Here is a 20231-nt window from a genome sequence, read left to right as displayed (position 1 = left end):
CCAAATAATAGGTAGAATTAGAAAAAGAGTAACCCAATGAAAAAAAAGTGTTTTTTTTTTTTTAAATCCATAGCATCCTTTTTTGTTTTTTTCTGTAAAACCTATATTGTTATTATAAAGAGCAGGAGAAAGATTCAATGATGCTAAAGATTTCGGTAGCTAGGAATTCAGTGCGAGATTCAAATTTGCTTAAGTATTTTGTTGTTTTTTTTATGCATAGAGAAGTTTGTATATTTTATTTTTTATTTTTATATCTTTTTTCATTGGTGATTACAACATAGCTTCATGGATGTACCACTATTTTACATATTTGGATCTTTGCGTTTTCTTTTAATCAATTGTAATCTTATATTGAAGATGTTTTTTATTTTTTTCTTTGAAAAATAATCCTAGACTTTGGTTTACAGTTTTTGTTATTTGCTAATTAGTTGTGCTTGATATTGTTATTGTTGTTTCATTTTATGCTCTCAATAAATCTACAATACATCTTGTGTTGTAACATTGTAGCAAGCATTGTTGCTGAATTTATTGAAAGTTTCAACAAAAAAGTGCCAAGTATTAGCCTGATACTAGTAAGACTATAAAATTATTGTTTATGTCTTTAATACATATATATAATAACTGCAAATCAGAATCCTATACTGTGTCATTTATATATATATTTTCACTATATTTTGTTGAACCAAATCCAAACTATTCATGAATCTATAACTTATCTTAATTTTGGCGATATGTAAGTTTTACATGATTTTTTTTCTTTCGCCTTTTTGAAATAAAACTGATTTATTAGCGATATTTTTGTATATCAATATTTTATTATTCCCTGACTTGCTAAATATATTCACAAATGAAAATATATCATAGCTGTAGGGGTGGCAATGGACCTGAACCCGACCCAAGCCCCGCTGATTATACCCAACACGGGTTTGGGTATGAATCCAATATTTGGACCCCATGGGTCGGGTCTGGGTCTAAAACTTGGATCTGAACCTTATTCGAGGCCAAGTTCGGCTGGACCCGACCCGTAAAATATTTGAGATAAAATACTTTAAGCTTTATTCGTTTTGGTGTACTTTATATACAATAACAACTTATAGTCATCTGATAAAAAAAAAAAAAAGATAATACGGATGGCAATAGATTGGACCAAACCTAGGACCCAATAAGTACATATATTAGTCAAATTTTTAAACCCAACGGGTTCCATCTTGGCCAAATATTTGGACCCAAATACTATTCCGGTCTGAACGAGACCCGTACCCAACCCGTTGCCACCCCTACATAGCCGCGTGAAACGGTGGATTTTACGTGGACCCCAAGTGAACCAAGTCTGAACGTTGGCCACTCTCTCTCTCTTGATCCGTGGGGACTTCCTTGTTCGAGGGCGAGGGATCCATATAGACAGAGAGGAGAGAGAGAAGGTCCGCTCGGCTCGGCTCGGCTCGGCTCGGCTCGGCTCTGTTATTTAGGCCTCCACCACTAGCTCCTTGGTCTGCATTCCTCCGCTGCTTCCATGGCATCGACCCACCAACCCTAGAGAGAAAAACAAACGACCACGCAACTAAGTTGAAAATTTTCTCTTCCTTTTGATTCTAGGGTTTTCTCCCTCTAAAACCAGATAATCCAATGGATTTTAGCGATGCTGGCGAGGGTCCTTCTCCTGCCACTGCTCAGTGGGTGAGTGCCGTTTCTCGTCGATTCCAGTATTATCTCGACAAATTGGCGCCCCACCCTCCGGCGAGATGGTTCGCCTTCCTATGTGTGGCCATGGCATATGTTGTGCGTGTGTATCTGGTTCAGGGGTTCTACATCGTGTCTTATGGGTTGGGAATCTATATACTCAACCTCCTCATCGGGTTTCTGTCTCCCCAGACTGATCCCGAGATTGATGGCTCTGATGGCCCGACTCTGCCGACAAAGGGCTCTGATGAGTTCAGGCCTTTCATCCGTCGCCTCCCTGAATTCAAGTTCTGGTTTGTGCTCCAATCTCTTTCTATCTACTGCTTTCTTAATGATGAAAATACTGCTTTCTTAATGATGAAATTTGTGAGCTTTATTGTGTTATTGGATTCTTCCCTTTGTTTTTGGATATCTTGGAATGTAGGATATAAGCTGAGGCTTAATTATACGATTTCAAAGAATTGGAAATGGGACTGTGATCTTGTTCTCATGTCCTGTTTGTTACTCAAGTTCTTTCTATTTTGCCTTTTGCATCTCTTTCAGTTACAATTTTTTGAAACTGGCCAAGTAATTTGTCTATATTGTAAAGTTTGCATCCTCTCGTATGCATATCTTCCTCACTCTCTCTGATGTATTCTAAGGCAAGAGGATAAAGAAATAGGGCACAATAAAATGGAACTTCACACTTTTTTTCAATAGAAAGATAGAATACAACCCTTTTTATAAGAAGGGAAGAAACTAGGAGGGAATCACATGAGAATCACTCGCCACTTGAATAGGAATCACTCACTCAAGACAATTTTCATTTCCAAGTTGTTGGAATGGACCGCTTTTAGGTTATTTATAGGCCCAAGGAGATATATTTTGAGAGATCATCAAGAAATTTCTAGAGGAGGTTCTTAGATACTTCTTTAAACAATGATTTATTGCTGGAAATTTTCAGAGAAGTTTCTAGGAAACTTTCTAGGATAATGATTTAATTTTGTTCTAGGTTTCTTTGGAATCTTCAAGAATCTTTCTTATTTAAGGATGCATCAGTCACCCCTGCGTCAAAAGAACTCGTCCTCTAGTTATCAACCACGGACCTCCATATTTCCAAATCGATCTCCTTCAATTGCTCCTCTGTTAGCCAAGTGTCTTCAGATTCAGGTTTGTCTTTGCACCTCTCTAGGTATTGAGCGAGTTGTTTTTTATTAGTCATCATATTTCAGATATCAATGATGTCAAGAATGCACTCACTCTCTTGCATAGGTAAATTGTCTTGGATCTCGTCCTAATTGATAGCTGCAGCTTCTCCATGATATTTGAATTAGTGTTTAGAAAACCATTAGGCAGCACCTAGGCGGCTGGGGTGGTCCAGGCCATCCAGCACCTAGGCAGGCGCCAAAACCTGGGCGTCCTAGTAGAAAGAAAAATGTCATAGTCTAATAATATAAGTATAATTGTATAACACATAAGAGTTAGGGATTTAGGGCACATCAAATGTATAGTACACAAGTCCACATAGCATGCACTCCTCCATACTCCATAAGTCCATAGTCTGATAGTCCACTAAATTTAACATCAATGCGTGATGCTTAGATCAATTTTTTGTAACTTTGCCCTTCGATTCTATAGAAATCACTAAAAACTAGTTTTTTCTCTCTAAAATAGGTTCAAATGGGGTTTAGGTTTCAAATGAACCTAAAACCCATGATTTTACTCATTTAGTAGTAAAAAAAGACCAAAAAATGCCCTAAACGAAAGGCATTTCCGCCCTTGGGCAGGGCGTAGGCCCTGGGCGACCGCCCAGAGCTGGCACTAGGCGCCCCTGACTATACGGGTTCCTTGGCGCCTAAATAGGCGCCTAGGGACAGTTAGCCTAATTTGGCCGCCTAGACCTGGGTGAGGCGCCCAGGCCTTTTGGACCGCCTAGGCGTTGGGCAGTCTACTTTTTAAAACACTGATTTGAATAAATCTGAAATGTTGAAACCTGGGCTGATCCCTATTCCTTTAGGTAACTCGAGGTAATAGGCATTTGCTCCAATGCGTTTCAAGATTCGACACCGTCCTATCTTCCAGTGTTTGAGTTTATGATATTTTTTTGTTGGGAACCTTTCTTGAAGGAGGTACACCATAACCATATCCCCTTCATTAAACTCCTTTGCATGGCGACTTTTGTCAACAACAGCCTTATATTGTTTATATGCCTCGGCTAACATATGTTGAACATTGCCATGGACTTCTTTCAATGATCAGTCAGATCAACAACATTTGCACTAAAATGTCCAGGCTTCGTTATCGGCGGCACATCCGAATTGTGCAATGGCGTTCGCCCATATTTCAAGTGGTGTTTTGCATGTTGAAAGATTCTTTGAACTGTTATAGGCGAACTTAGCACGTGCAAGCACAAAATCCCATGACCCCGGTCGATCTCCTGCAAGACTTCGAAGAAGATTGCCTAAGGTTCTATTGACGACCTCTATCTACCCATCAATTTGTGGGTGATAGGCACTACTGAATTGTAATTGAGTGTCCATGAGTCGCCATAATGTTCTCCAAAAGTGGCTAATAAACTTTGTGTCCCGATTTGAAGTTATGGTTTTAGGCACCCATGAAACCTCACAACCTCTCAAAATAATAAGATTGCAGTCCGAGTCACATTTGTAGTATTTTTACAAGGTACGAAATGGGCCATCTTGGAAAACCGATCAACAACAACTAATATAGAATCCAGCGCTTGCCTTGTTCTTAGAAGTCCCACCACAAAGTCTAGGCTAACATCTGGGGTGTCTAAACTAGTATTTTGTGTGCATCCTTTTGCACGCTGACAGATCCCACATCTTTCAACAAATCTTCCAACATCCCTTTTTAATCTAGGCAAAAAGTACCTTTCTTTTCAAGAGCTTGGGTCTTGTTTTGACCACCTCTGTGCAACTCATAAATGATTTTTAAGTTTAAGGGCACTCAGGTATACAAAGACGATTTCCTTTGAATAGAAAGCTTGCATGGAATTTTTTTAACATTGACTAATTAAAGGGCAACTATGGTAATTTTAATAGTTCACACCCGTTCTAAATGTAACCTAAAGATTTTAAAGGGTGTTAAAAATAGAAAAAAAGTATACAAAAAAAAAAATCTTCATGGAGGATGAAATCCATATAGGTTCCTTGAGTTCGGCATTTCTTCAGGATCTATTGAAAATAGTGGTCATTTTCATAATTTTGAAGTAAATTCTCAAATCCAACCACCTCATATGTGAGAGTCTGAAGAAGATAGGCCCTTCAACTAAGTGCATCAGCGGCCTTGTTCATAGCTCCCGACTTATGATAGATAGTGAAGGTAAAGTCTTGAAGATATGAGTCCATGTTGCATGTTGGGAGTTCAACTTCTTTTGTGAATTTAAATAACGTAAAACTTTGTGATCCGAGTATAAGATAAATTCCCTTTGAATCAAATAATGCCTCCAATAATGAAGTGCTGGACAATCGCATAAAGTTCAATATCATAAGTTGAGTATCGTACCTTGGCTGCGTTGAGTTTTTCACTAAAGAAGGATACATGTTACCTTTCTTAGCTAAGGATTGCGCCAATGCCATTGTGTGAAGCGTAGGATTCCACCACGAAAACCTTCGAAAAGTCTGGTAGAGCTAGTACTGGAGCCTCAGTCATTTTTTGTTTTAGGAGTTTAAAACTTTCTTCAGCTGCTTGAGTCCATTTAAACTCCCCTTGTTTCATGCAATCAATGACTGGTGCACTAATAGAACTAAAATTCCAGATGAACGAGCTAAGGCTAACACATGGAAACATTGTATGATGTATTCTAAGGCAAGAGGATTAAGAAATAGGGAACAATAAAATGGAATTTCACTTGTTATTTCAATAGAAAGATAGAATACAATTGTTTTTTATAAGAAGGGAAGAAACTAAGAGGGAATTACTCCACCTCACGTGGGAATCACTCATTCTCAAATTCTCAAAGAAAGCTCAAGACAATTCTCAATTTCAAGTTGTTGGAATGGACCCCTTTGGGCTGTATTTATAAGCTAAGGAAGTCATTTATAGAGAGATTATCAAGAAATTTCTAGAGAAAGTTCCTAGATACTTCTTTAAACAATGATTTATTGTTGGAAATTTCAGAGAAGTTTCTAGGAAACTTCTTAGGATAATTATTTAATTTTGTTCTAGGTTTCTTTGGAATCTTCACAAATCTTTCTTCTAGATTTAGGGATGCATCACTCTCTAACCTTGTGCCTTCCCCAACTTTGCTCAATAGATGCCACTGTGCTTCTAAAATTTCTCCAATAGATTTAGCAATTATGATGATGATGATCTTTTCAACAACTGACATCAAACTCACAAGTCAATGGTCAACCTCAAGTTTGCAATTTCATTTTAAGAAATGTTTGCAATTTCATATTTCAAAGGTCCTTTATTATATAGGTCGCTGTCTAAAATTCCAAATTAGCCAAGATTTTCATTTAATTAGATCTAATTTTTCTTGTACTTCGTAATATTCATAATGTTATAATGGCACCTCGTATGTACAAAATTTGAGTCGAGTTTTAAATGTGTTTCTCATGAATGAATGACCTATGAGATGGACAGAGAGTGTGAGTATATAACCTACAGAAAATGAAGGGGAGAGAGAGAGAGAGAGAGATTTCTATAATTTATAAGAAAGAAGAATGGGTACATGTAATTGTATAAATGAATAAAGTTTTAGAATGAAACTCTTAGTCCCACATTGGTTAAGTAGTGAAATGTGATGGGTGGATTAGGCTATAAATTGAGAGTGGTTAGAGAGAGAGCAACTTTGTTCTTAAGAGATCTTATTGCAAAGTTATTATGATACATATATGTATATATGTGTGTGTGTGTGTGTGTATATATATATATATTTTAATATTCTTGAGATATGGTGACTTATGGTCGGACTGAGGGTATAGCTCTTGATAGAGTGGATTCCCAGAAGAGGATTCATGTAGCTGACCCCAAATAGTTGGGATAAGGCTTGGATGATGCTAATGTGGATATATATAACATATTATATTAAATATGATGTGATAATTATACTAGATGTGTGCATGTTATGTATATGCATGTTATGTATAATACAATAATTATATAGTTATGTATATAATATTGCTATAATATAGACTGACCTGGGTCAAGGGCCAGTTGGAATGTGTCTTTCAGGCCAACCTTTCAAGGGGTCCAAGTAGGGGGGCCCCTTGGATCCAGTCGGGTCTAGTTCCATTTTATCCGACTCGACCCAACCCATTTACACCCGAGAATTGTTTAGGGGAGAGTGCCTAGCCAGTGTTAGATGCTTTGTTGCAATCAATGAAGATGAAGGTTCTCGTCATCATCATCATAGCCTTTTCCCAATTAATTGGGGTTGGCTACACGAATCATGGTCCACCATTTGGCTCTATTAAAGGCCATTCCCTCAGTGAAGCCATATCTTTTTGGACTAGTTCCAACCACGTCCTTTTGGGCCTACACCTTGCCCTTTCAGTCTTTCTACTTGAACTAACTCGCACCTCCTAACAGGTGTTGTACTTGGTCGGTGCTACACATGGCCAGCCCACCTAAGTCTACTCTCTCATCTTATCACCCATTGGTGCCACACCTAAATTCTCCCGAATGGATTCATTTCGAATTCTATCATTTCTTGTCTTGCCACTCATCCATCTCAACGTCCTCATCTCCGCTACACTCATTCTATGGGTATATTGTTCTTTGTCTGCCCAACATTCCGCCCCATAGAGCATAGCTGGTTCTAAGCTTGACAATTTGGAATATGTGATATTTTGGCTCTAACCACATGTATAAAAGATGTATAGGATATTAAATTGCCAAATAAGTAGGCCAGACTTTGGGAAAAGAGGGTATAGCCCATTTGGTACAAGCTATTGATGGTAGCTTGGGTGATCTGTTGGATTCAGATAGAGTCAGGAAGAAGGTTGAGATCTGGAAAGTAAACCTTGCAATGTAGGAAGAGGTGACTCGCTATTTCCTCCACTTCTTTGCACATGCAATATTGGCTGGGCTAGGTGGTAGTACTTCACCTTTGTAGAAGGTCCATAGTGAGTACTGTGCTCAAGTCTACCAACCATCCAAAGGATTTTTGGTGGTGGCTTGGACACATCATACTCTGGTGATTAGGTCTTGTTGGGTGCTCGATGGGGTAAGATTGTTGAAGAAGGAAAATAAAGAGAAGATACCTGAGGAATTGGGGCACCAAATTGTTCTATCCAGCCTTTGCCTGTGGATGATAATTGGATTTAGGGCCTCTATGAGTAAAAGTAATCCGAGGGGTCTAAAGCACAAGGTCATCAAGCATCTCAAAGACTCTAGGGATAGAGGTATTTTGTTTGTAGGGATGCTGCCTAGTCTTGGGAATGCACTTGGAAGAGTAGAGAACACATCTAGAGATCTATCGGAATCCAATGTGTTTCCCATTTCCAGTTAGAAACCAAAGTTCTTAACAAATGGTCTTTGAATTGGCTGATGGCTCTATTTACTAGACAATCTATCATTGGGAGAGAGTGTTGGGAAGCCAACCAAGTTGTTTGGATGTGTAGCAATTTGAAATGACAGTCTGCCATAGATGGTCCTGATGAGTGGCAAAACGTCACAAACATCTGCCCAATAGGACTGAGTTGACATACATCCACATATGCCGCGTACATATCGTTTAACCCCCTCCCACCCATGCAGATCTGACCTTATCCAAACACCCCTCCAACCCTACTCCTAGTGTCAATTCTCTCTCTAACCCATCCTCTCTGCCTTACCCCCTCAGTCCAACAGTCGAACCCTCCATTCTTCCGCCCTCCTCCAGTCTCCCCTACAATGCGCTGACCCTTCCCCTACCCACTTCTTTGCCTACCTCCACCCACTCCACTACTATCTCCTCTTCCATGCCCAATCCTAACGTCTTTCCCTTAACCCATACACCCAGACTCTAAGGCCTCCATTTCCTTCTCTTACCTCCCCTATATCACTACCCCCTCCTCTTCTTCTTCTTACTTCGTAGAGACCTTAATTCCCTCCACCCCAAGCTAGCCCTACTTCGCTACTCTATTGCCCACAATACTGCCAGAGAATACTAGACAGTTGGACCTAGATGCATTGATCCCTCTTCTTCCTTATCTGAACTCAGCTCTCAACATCTTTCACCTAGCAGGTGGGCCCGCCCCCCTTGGGCACACCTATTCAAAGCATGCCACAAGACCTGGGAAGCTCTTGTGTCTAGATTCAAGTGTGTCTACTTACTTTCTAAAAGACAACTATACTTCCTCGTTTCTGGTCAAAGGGAAAGATAAGGTTGATCTCTTTACCCTCTAGATTTGTTTCCTTGGATATAGAGTTTGTGACGTTACATTTGGCTAAACTGGCAGAAAGAAATGTTACATAATCTTATTAAAGAATGATTTAGCTATAATTGGGGATGTCTTTATGCACTGCATATGATCCAGAAATGTACTACGCCTTCATGATCGCCATGGCAATGGTGTCCTTCTCCATCCTGGCAACTGAGATGAGGATTTTAATACAGATGTTGAATCCTTCTTCTCATTAGACTCGACAGAGTTCATAAGGGTGGAGAGAGAAGAACTACACATCGATGTTATGTTTAAATCAATGGGTTGTCTATAAAGGTCAAGCTACTGATCTGAGTGCGGCCTTTAGAGAGACTGCTGGCTTTCCACCAAAGGTAAATCACCACTAAAGGTTAAGGGTAATAAGGAACCAGTCAAACTCTCATGTGACATTAACTATGAGATAAACCAGGCCTCAGACCTGCAGCATTGCCCCCTAGAAAGTGCCTCCCAATTAGATAGACAACTTTGTAGGTCTACCCCTAAATCCCACCACTATTAGGTTGTTCTTATGGGTCTAGGTCACCCAGACAAGAAGATCTTGTCCCATAAGCACAGTCCTTACCTATTGGCTCTCATAGATACGAAGTTGCCCTCCCTCGCCTTATCCTGAGTCTATTTGGGGGAGAAAACCTTGTCAATGTACCACCTCGAGGCCTTGGGGCTTTACAAGGTATCTAGGTTATCTGGGACGCAACCATTCATGACCTCCACAGTAGCTCCTCAACGTCCTTCAGCTTCTTGTGCCGCTTCGCTAGATTTTTCTATGGTTTCCATTAGCCTAAATCATAATTTATGGATCGGACTGCCCTAGAACTAGACAATCACTCTGGCTAGAACTTGAAGATGCTGCCCCTAACCCTTGTCCCTCCAATTGATATGAGATGATTTTAATGTAATCAGGTGTGCTCATGAGAAAAATAGGAACAGTAGAATGGCAACAAATATGTGGGCCTTCTCGGGCTTTATTCAGTGCAATAATCTGGTAGGCATTCCCCACAATGGGACAAACTTCCCATGGTCTAACCAGGCCCAAGGATCCCATCATCACCAAAATTGATAGATTCGTAGTATCCTTTGGAGGTCAACCTTCACAGGAACCTTGTCATATTGCCTTACCAAAACCACCTCAGAACACAAACTAATCTGCCTAGACACTTCACCGCTTCATTGATAGAGAAAATCCTTCAGGTTTGAGCTTAATTCGGTTGAAGAACCAGATTTAAGCTCCCTTCTCCTTAAGGAGTAGTTGGCCTTCCATGTCTAGGGATGGGCAGGGTTTTGTTTATCCAAGAAACTTCAAATGCTTAAAGGTTAAAATGGTGGAGCAAACAACTTCCTTGGAACTATGGGGTTAGGATAGATTCCCTATCCCAGGTTATTAGTAATCTTCATGACCTTGAGGAGTCTGGAGCCCTCTCTCCTCATGAGACGTTCCCTACATAGGGAATCCCAAGCCAATATTTAGACCACCTTCAGGCAGGATATTTTCTGGTACCAAAGATCCAGAGTAAAATGGCTTATGGGCAATAGGAATGCCTCCTTTTCCCATAAAATAGCTAGCCATTGTACAAGACAAATTTGAACCTCCACATCACAGTGGGTAGCCAATCCTTTGATGAGCCCCTCCATGTAAAAAGGATGGTGATAAGGTATTTTAGGTCGATGTTCTCCAAACCCTCCATCTTAGACCCTCATTGATGGACTTGAGCTTTAAATCTCTGTCCCCAAAGGAGGCAAGTTGGCTTGAGGGGCCTTTCTTTGAAGAAGAAATTAGGAATTCTGTGTTTGAATTAGGTCAACACAAGGCAACGGAACCTAATGGGTTTTTGGTGACCATCTTTTACAAACATTGGGAGACTTTCGAACCTTACTTGTTAGCTTTCTTCAATGAATTCTTCCAAGGATCTTGTGTTCAAAGGGCAATGAATGCCACTTTTTTTATCCTCGTCCCAAAAGCAGGAGCTAAGCATTTGAGAGTCTTCCGCCCCATTGGTCTCCTGAATAGTTTATATGGCTGTCCTTTGTCATCTTGTAGTCCTAGTCGGCCTTCGTATCCAATAGACAATTCTTTCAAGTGAGCGGGAATCAAGTTAGAGTGGGAAATGGGGATAACCACATGGATTACTTTCTGTTAGATGAAGCTCCAACCAAAATGGCTTTTGGACAATGATGCCACTCCTGGATCCATGGCTGCATCTCAGCCATTGTTTTTTCCACCCTAATCAATGGGTCACCTGAAGGGGTTTTCCAAGTGTGTTGAGGGTTGTGCCAAGGTGATCCTCTCTCCCTCTTTTATTTGCCATTGTACCTGAAATCTTCTCCTATTCCCTATTGTGCTTGTTCCATAGGCATATGCTTTTAGGGTTTAAAACCTCTAGGAGGGGTCCTGAAGTGTCCCATCTTTGGCACACAGTTGATATCATTATCTTCTGTGACACTGCCTTGGAACGAATGGATGCCATCTAGCTTTTCCTCACAAGTTTCGAGATCTCTACGGCATGAAGGTTAACATGAACAAGGCTAAGATTATGGGGATTGGTCTAGAAGATTCGAAAGGGAAAAACCTAGCCTCTCACTGCCCCGCACTAGGACTATTGGGCCTACCACAGGACGGTGGCCTTGGGCGGCTAACTAGATACCCAAGGCTTCGCTTGGGCGGGCGCCAAGCACCCAGCCCCTAGGCACCCACCTAGGGCCCTTTTGGCGAGGCCCAAAATATGGGCCTCGCAAAAGGGAAAAATTGTCCTTCAAGGGGGGAAATTGTATTTGGGTGGTATTTTGGCACACCCTAAAAAGCCCTAAATCGTATGCTCGCCAAAACCAACTTTTTTGGTCAAAAACAAAAAAAAGTTAAAGGATCGCATCCGAATCTGTAGCTTTTGATTTCTTGCAGAATCGAAAGCATTCGATCGGAAATTTTTTAGTGATTGAAGAGGTTGCAAAAAGGAGCTTTTGGCAAAGAAAAGTGATCGATTTAAGCCTACTTCCATTGTTTTTTTTTTAAGGTTAGTAAATTCCATTGTTTATGTTTAGGATTTCATATTTATTGTATGGTGTTATATTATTATTTTAATTGTGTTTTCCATTTTCATGTGTTTATTTTTGAAGTTTGGCTTTACATTACGATGAACCTCTATGAGTGGTTTTTTTTTTTTCGTAGTTTGCTATTTTTTGTGATTATAATATATTTATAGCTATCGAGGGATCAAGCTTATGAGCCATACTATGAAGCTTTGAGAGAGAGTCATTGAGCAACGACTAAGGCATGAAACGAGTGTATCTGAAAACCAATTTGATTTTATGCCAGGAAGGTCAACTACTGAGGCTATTTTCTTACATAGGCAACTGATTGAGAAATTTAGGGCGAAGGGAAGAGACCTCCACATGGTCTTTATTGATCTAGAGAAAGCTTATGACAGAGTACCTCGAGATTTGATTTGGCGGGTGTTGGAAGACAAAGGCATCTCTAGACACTACATCAACTTGGTGAGGGATATGTAGGATGGAGCGCGAACTAGTATACGAACATTTAGTAGAGAAACGAGTGAGTTTTCAGTGGCGATAGGTCTACATCAAGGGTCAGCATTGAGCCTGTACCTCTTTGTCCTAGTTATGGACGACTTAACTAGGCACCTACAGGATGAAGTACCGTGGTGCATGTTGTTTGCAGATGACATAGTTTTGATTGATGAGACCCGAAACGGCGTCAACACAAAGTTAGAATTTTGGAGGGATGCTTTAGAATCCAAAGGTTTTAAAATTAGTCAAACTAAGATAGAGTATATGGAGTGCAAGTTTAGTAATAATAAGAGTAGAGACGAGGAAGTAGTTAAGATTGACGGCCAGGAAGTACAAAAAAGACCGCACTTTCGATATCTTAGGTGGATAATCCAGGAAAATAGAGAGATCGAGGAAAATCTCGTACACAGAATTAGAGCTGAGTGAGCGAAGTGGAGACGTGCAACTGAAATTTTATGTGATTGCCGCATACCAATGAGGCTGAAGCGCAAGTCCTATAGGACAGCGGTGAGACTAGCTTTGCTCTATGGGGTGAAATATTGAGTGGACAAAGAACAATATACCCATAAAATGAGTGTAGCCGAGATGAGGATGTTGAGATGGATGAGTAGCAAGACAAGAAGGGATAGAATTCGAAATGAATCTATTCGAGAGAATTTAGGCGTGACACCAATAGGCGATAAAATGAGAGAGAGTAGACTTAGGTGGGCTGGCCATGTATGGCGCCGACCAAGTACAACACCTGTTAGAAGGTGCGAGTTAGTTCAAATGGAAGGACTGAAAAGGGCAGGCAGTAGGCCCAAGAGGACGTGATTGGTAGTAATCCGAAATGATACGGGGACTTATGGCCTCACTGAGGATGTGGCTTTTAATAGAGCAGAATGGAGAACCAGGAATCATTTAGCCGATCCCAATTAATTGGGAAAAGGCTAAAATGATGATGGATGAATATATTTGGTTGGCTATGTTTGGCTACATTTAGGGCTATGTTTGAAAATATTACTCTATGTATTTATAATTTCTAATGCAAAATCATAAATTTTTACTATATATTTGACTAGGTTTGACAATATTACTCTTATGTATGGCTGTGTTTGAAAATAGTACTCTATGTTATGTCTATAAACTATAATGCCAAATTTATAATATATATGCACCCAAGCGGTTGGGCACCCCAACTGCCTGGGCACCCATTTCTGTTTTGAGTCCCTCCTTTCAAACAGTTACTCCATTACTCTCTCTCCATTTCTCTCTTAAACTGATACTCCTCTCTCTCTCTCTATGTTTTCTTCTCTTCCAATCTATTACTCTTTCTATTCTTTCTCTCTCTCCATCCCTCAGTCTATTACTCTTTTTGACTCTCTTACGATCAATCAGTTACTATCCCCTCTTCACTCTTTCTCCTCCTCTCGAATTCTATTCCCCTCTCGTATTCTTTCTTGTACTCTCAATTGGTTGTTCTCTCTCTCACTTTCATTTTCTTACTCTTGATCTGTCATTCTCTCTATACCCCTTTTTATTACTTGCTTTCTCCTCCTTGCTCTTGTCTTCTCCCATTCTACCTTACCTATTAACCACTGTTGAGCGCCCGACTGATGGGTTACCTGCTCTTTCATACAAGTATTTTTGTCTTCTCCCATTCTACCTATTAACCACTGTTGAGCGCCCGACTGGTGGGTTACGTGCTCTCTCATACAAATATGGAGTTAGAATTCCATCCACCTGGCCAGTTTTTGGACCTTTTACTTTTTGTCTCCTGTTTTGGCTTGAACTTGTTCTAGTGGAGATAGATTTTTTTAAAACCGGCCTCATGACCCTTTTACTTTTGTGCTTCCTCTTTTGGTATATACTTGTTCAAGGCGGGTGGCCTAAAACCTATCTCCTTGTGGAACTTTTGTATCCAATATAAGTAATAAATGTGTTGTCACCCTTTGCCAAAAAATATTAGAAGGCATGAGGGCAAATAAAAGAGAAAAAAAGACAAGAATCCTCAAAGATCACTTCCCAACAAATTGGTGTTCTGATGTCTAACATCCTACAATATAATCGCAGATGCTCTTTTAATATCCTTTGTCTGTTCACAAACTAGTCATTAATCTTTTAAAGTGGCCATACTGTTATTTGTGCTTGCATGTTCTAGAGGGCAAACATTCCTTGGAAATTGGAAGTTCTTCTCTCCTGGGAAAGGGAACATTGACTTTCTGGAACTAGCAATTGCTATGTTTGATAATGTATCTAGAATTTAAAGGAAGCTTGGGAACCTGTGCTTGATTGAACCTGGAAGTCTGCAAATGTGGAGATACGTAAATAAGCAATTATAATAGTGGTTCATTTTTTGATTGATATGAGGCCATGTCTGAGGGGTGGGGTTCCATTCTTTTGGACATTAACAACACAAGTATATTAATATATAAATAATAGCTAAGAGTTGTGAGCGAGAGATAATGAGCCAAGGAAAGAGCTCCAACCTCTCACTCTCCAATTGTTAGAAAGAGATAATTCAAAGTCAATAACAAGCAATCGAAGTACCAATCATTGTACCTCAACTGAGTTTGTTCATACAAACAATCAATAGATTTTGGCAATGAAATGTTCCAAAAAATAAATGACTGTTCCAAACCATCCTTATTAAATAGAAAACAACAACTTAGAAATGAGATAGCTTAGTAAAACTGCAAAATAACAAATAACTTCCATTAAAATGTTTTGGACCAAAAAAAGAAAAACTACAAACTACAAACTACAAACTTGAGATTCTACCAAGCACAAGCTAGAATTGATCATTCGCTGAGCAAACAAAAAACCACTAGTCTTTCTAAGACCATTCAAACAAATGATCTAACAGTTCAAGAACAACCAGCTACATGCCAATTTTTAATTCATTATATAAGCACAAAAACTTTAAAAACTGCACAAATTTTCAACATATGTACTGACCATTTAGCATAAATGATCAATTCACACCTAAATTTGTGACAAGGGAAATTCATATAAAAGGTTTCCTACACTTGACCTGTGTACCACATCTTCCACCACTGAATATTGCATTTCCCAATGTATCTTTCATAGCATATTGCTATGAACACTAACATAAAAAAAATCACATGATCCCCAATTTCAAACAGAGACCAGAAATTCTTGATTATTCATAAAGGTCATAGAATTTATTTTTTTTTGAGAATGGGCATAGAATATGAGGACTGCAATTCTCAAAATGATTTCATTAATTTTATGTGAACCGGAACCTTCATCGCTAAATTCTTCATTGATTTCGTTGCTTTTAGGAAATATTGATTTTAATGTGTCATTTTAATTCATGAACTTTGAACACAAGTACCCATTCATTTACCCAACATTTTCAAGAAAAACAAGTCAGAACACAAAAGATCCTTTCCATGTATCTCACTGAACTCCAATCAAAATTAGGCCTCACAATATCAAAAACAAGAAGAGCAGAGAAGAGAGAACTTAGTTTTGAGAGAGGGAGGAGAGTTCCATAGGCAGCAAGAGCTGGGAGAATTTGTACCATTAGGTATGGCATATTGATTTTTCGATCACAAGGGGGAGATAGAAGGTCCGAGGGAGGTAGGGTAGAGAGAGAGAGGGGGAGAAAGGGATGCCTGGTTGCAGGTTCTAGGGCCTGGGGTGTGAGGTGGCTACCGGAGGCAGCAGGGTTGGGCAAGTTGCATGTGGGGGTGTTTTGATCTTTTAGCTGTTGAGCAAAAAAGTCCCAAATCTTTGGCTTCTGTGAATGGAAGCCCTAACTACTTTAGGGTGGGAAATCACAACGAGACACTTATAATAGGTGATATGGTACTGCCATGAACATGCACTCGTGATGGTGTAAACACGATGGGGAGAGGATGATTGTCCCTAGAGTAGCCCTTACCACTTTAGGATGGGAAATCACAACAAGGCACTTATAATAGGTGATATGATACTGCCATTACAACCAAAAGAGTTAAGTGTGCGTTTAGATATGAGCTGTCATTATTGTTTGAAAATGTGATGCTTACACTTTGCTCATGCAGTACTTTCCTAGGGTGGGATCAGTCTATTGGAGATTGGGTCTGTCCTAGCTGTGGTTATTGTTTAAAAATTTTCCATGGCATGTTATTGGGAATTCGTTCAAGAACCATAAAAATCAATGTTGTCTTGATTGTGCCTCGAAAGTGGTATGTTCTCACATGCTTTTGGGACAAGTAATTGCCATATCAGCCCATGCTTTTGCTTTTGATATTTGCACTAAAAACTTCGGCTTTTGGTATTTGCACTAAAAGACAAGGGTACTTATGTCATCTCGAGAATGACATATTTGAAATATTCACTAAAAGACAAGGACATATTAATAAAGTACATGGAACTTTACTCTATAATTACTCGTCTCTTAATGAAAATATGAACAATACTCTTTCTAATGATAACACATGCACACACACATGCACACACACACACATGCAACCACGCACGTACATATCTATATATATATGGGTGCATTTATCATAAAAGCCTGGGCTTTACATGAAAAATTAAAATAAAATTCTTATGCCGGAAACCTTTATGATGGCCTGAAAATCTATTCTCCCTTGAGATTACGAAATTTGAATTTTCAAAATGATACAGATCTGGCGGATTTGTAAATACTTAAGAATGGACGATCTAGATAATGAGTTACAAGATGCAATATTTTTAGGGCTTGAATTCCATGTTTCTTGTTAGATCCATGATTTTTGAGGTTACGATGGTCAATTTGAGGGCTTTCTGATACTAGACGTGCGTTTGCAACAAGGCTTTGTGGTGCATTTTACTTTTTATTGTAAAGCCTTGTCCATATGTTTATTGTATCGTTTTACTTTTAAGGCCATTGAGTATATAATCTTGGATGCTTCAAAATTTTAAAATGCAATTTTTGTTTTTTTGGTTTCACATATCGGATTTGCTTGAAATTTTGAGGTTGTGTGAGCCTTACTTAGCACATCTAAAAAACATAAAAACTAATTCAAACCGGTAAAATGACCGAAATATTCTTACAAATATATCAGGGTTATTTATGTAATTTTATTTTCTGATAATTGTTTTGTTTACATTTTTTGGGTTCGTTATAGTGAGATGTACACATGCCCTAACTTTTAGACAATGTTTTAAAATGTGGGATGCGGTCTTGATGCCGTCGGGGGGCTGATGCAGTATAGATGCGGGCGCATCACCTAGATGCAGTCAATAAATATAAAAAATTCTGAAAAATCTAAAAAAAATAGGTTAATTCATGAAAAATATATAGAGGTGATTTATGTGATAATATGTATTTAATTTATTCATTAACTCCATTATTATCAGTTGCTCTGAGACACTTTGAATCCCCTGTTAGACATCATACTATTATAATTCATAAACATCCAAAAACCATAATCGGAATTGCAAACTCAGCCATTGAAACCCTCAATATGTTGATGAATCTATTTTGATGAATCTATGCTCAAGCTTCTTCAAACCCAAGCCAATCCCAGTCGACAACCCAATCAACGTCGAGATCGTATCGACAAATTTTTGGCAAAATAAAATTTCTGCCTTAATCTTCTTTTTCTCTTTGTTTGATCCATGAATGTGGCTGTTGGAATGACCAAAACACCCATGCTCGTAGGCACTATTTTCTTCCACGAGCTATGTGGTGCATATGCGCTATGTGGGCACGTCCCACCAAAGCGCATATGCGCCCCTATGCAATACGCTTCGGGGCGCATAGCATATTATGCAGCCACATTTGCGGTGATGGCCGCATTTCAAAACAATGGTTTCAGATGAATCTGATTTATAGAAAAAAAGTATGATGAATCTGATTTATAGAAAAAAAGTAAACATAGAAATCACACGATTCCAACCATCCAATATGAGTTTTGAAATTTGAGATTTATACTCATTTACAATAACACTCAATACTCTCCATTAATGTGATAAAATGAAAGATTTAATTTAATTTTAATTAATACAAAGGCAACTTATTGTCAAAAATTTGATAGTGCCTTCTAAATTCACCATTAGAATGGTGCACTCTAGAATAAGCATACACACAAACGTACATATATGTGTGCATGCATGTATGTATGTACCTTGCTACCGAGTTCTTCCCCATATCTGTATCCATATGGGAGCATCTTAGCTTGTTCAAATCTTTTTCCTCAACTGCAAAATGTCAGCTCCTGATGCTGGGAACACAGTGCAGGAGGTGATCAAATCTATGCTGCATTGTTTGGGTCTCCAATTTCTTAAAAATTATGAGATTTACGCACAACCCTTTAGGTTTGTATATGAACACTAATGATAGTAATTACAAAACATAAATGCATATGAAATAATTGATAGGGCTGATACAAGTGTATGTAACGCATATGTAACTAAACAATATAGTGAAGAGAGAAGGCAATGGCTATGATGACCTATGATGTTCTTAAACTGTTCAACTGTGATGGCCTACCAAGCTACGTGAAGTATAGCTGGGGCATATGTAGCAATGTAGAATGTGCGTGATGTCGTCTAAAAGTTTCTCTACCTTTCAATTTCAACACTATGAGTTAAACCTATCCTAATTGCATGATGTATACAATGTTTTCCATTAAAAGTGATTAAGCAGACCCTGAATAGGACTAAAAAGTGAGACCATTAGTATCTTGAATAATGAGTAGCCTTCCTTTTTTGGCTGCAGGTACGCTATCACAAAAGCCTTCTGCATAGCTTTTGTAATGACATTCTTTGAAGTGTTTGATGTGCCGGTGTTTTGGCCAATACTGCTCTTCTACTGGCTGGTGTTATTTGTTCTCACAATGAAACGACAGATACGCCACATGATTAAGTACAGATATGTACCTTTCTCCTTTGGTAAACAGGTAAAACTCCCTTCGTTTTGTTTGTTTTATCTTTTGAATTCATGTGCTAAATCAATTGAACTTAATGTGGTTCAATTGTGTGCCCACTACAGCGTTATACGGGAAAGAACGTAGCATCTAATGACAAGGCAAGCGTTCCCAGAGACTGATATCTATCGAGTCATGTCATGTATGTTCTTTGGAACAACAAGTAACATGAAGTTATACAGACAATGCATACAAGAGTAAGTCTGTTTGTGGTCTGTGCAGGAGCTCGCTGAGGATTTGGATGATAGCAACGAGTCTTCTGCCTAAGGCATGCTTGTGGTGAGCATTGAAGTCCTGCGAAGCAGTGCAGCTTAACAAGTTGGAATGGAGCAGGTGAATTTGCAGTGGGTTATTTTCTTACCCTTTTTTCCATTCTATTGTATTAGCTTTCCTGCTTAAATATAGAAATGATAGTCCAAGCAGTGGTAATGAGACTGCAATTTGAAGAAAAGAGATTGTCGGGATTATCTTTCATATACATGTTTGTTTAGCACGCTTTTACAATTATTTAGGGATGTCAAGAAGGGGCCAAGCAGCCATTCTCATTCAGAGGTTCTTATATATTATTGTCCTTAAAGCTCTGTTTGAGAACAAAAACACCAAATTTCTATTTATCAGATCAAGCAGGCAGTTATTATGATAGACTCAGCATTCATCAGCAGTTACAAAACTGCTTATCATTTTAAGTGGTTGGAACTTGCCGATTCAGCCAGGGTAGCCTTTTGCACCATGCTTATCAGACCTGGCTTGC

The 20231-nt window shown here is 39.1% G+C and overlaps 1 protein-coding gene across 2 annotated transcripts; it reads left to right on the top strand.

The window, feature by feature from the left end:
- The first annotated feature begins 1308 nt into the window (after nt 1–1308).
- On the top strand, nt 1309–20122 carry LOC18445018 (protein RER1A). 2 transcript variants are annotated; one of them, XM_006855164.4, is made up of 4 exons: nt 1309–1973; nt 19273–19453; nt 19546–19581; nt 19703–20122. In XM_006855164.4, exons 1-4 carry the CDS (start codon nt 1627–1629, stop codon nt 19745–19747), a joined length of 609 nt encoding a protein of 202 aa, XP_006855226.1. In that variant the 5' UTR covers nt 1309–1626; the 3' UTR covers nt 19748–20122. The 2 variants fall into 2 exon arrangements, with proteins under 2 accessions (XP_006855226.1, XP_011627328.1); XM_011629026.3 differs by having other exon boundaries at nt 19546–19622.
- Nucleotides 20123–20231: the final 109 nt, after the last annotated feature.

Source organism: Amborella trichopoda, chromosome 13, assembly GCF_054954075.1.
Source record: "Amborella trichopoda isolate Santa Cruz 75 chromosome 13, AtrichopodaSantaCruz75HAP2 v2.0, whole genome shotgun sequence".
NCBI classification, from domain to species: domain Eukaryota; kingdom Viridiplantae; phylum Streptophyta; class Magnoliopsida; order Amborellales; family Amborellaceae; genus Amborella; species Amborella trichopoda.
Note: the sequence above shows the minus strand (reverse complement) of the source record. Positions and strands in the feature narration are given on the sequence as shown.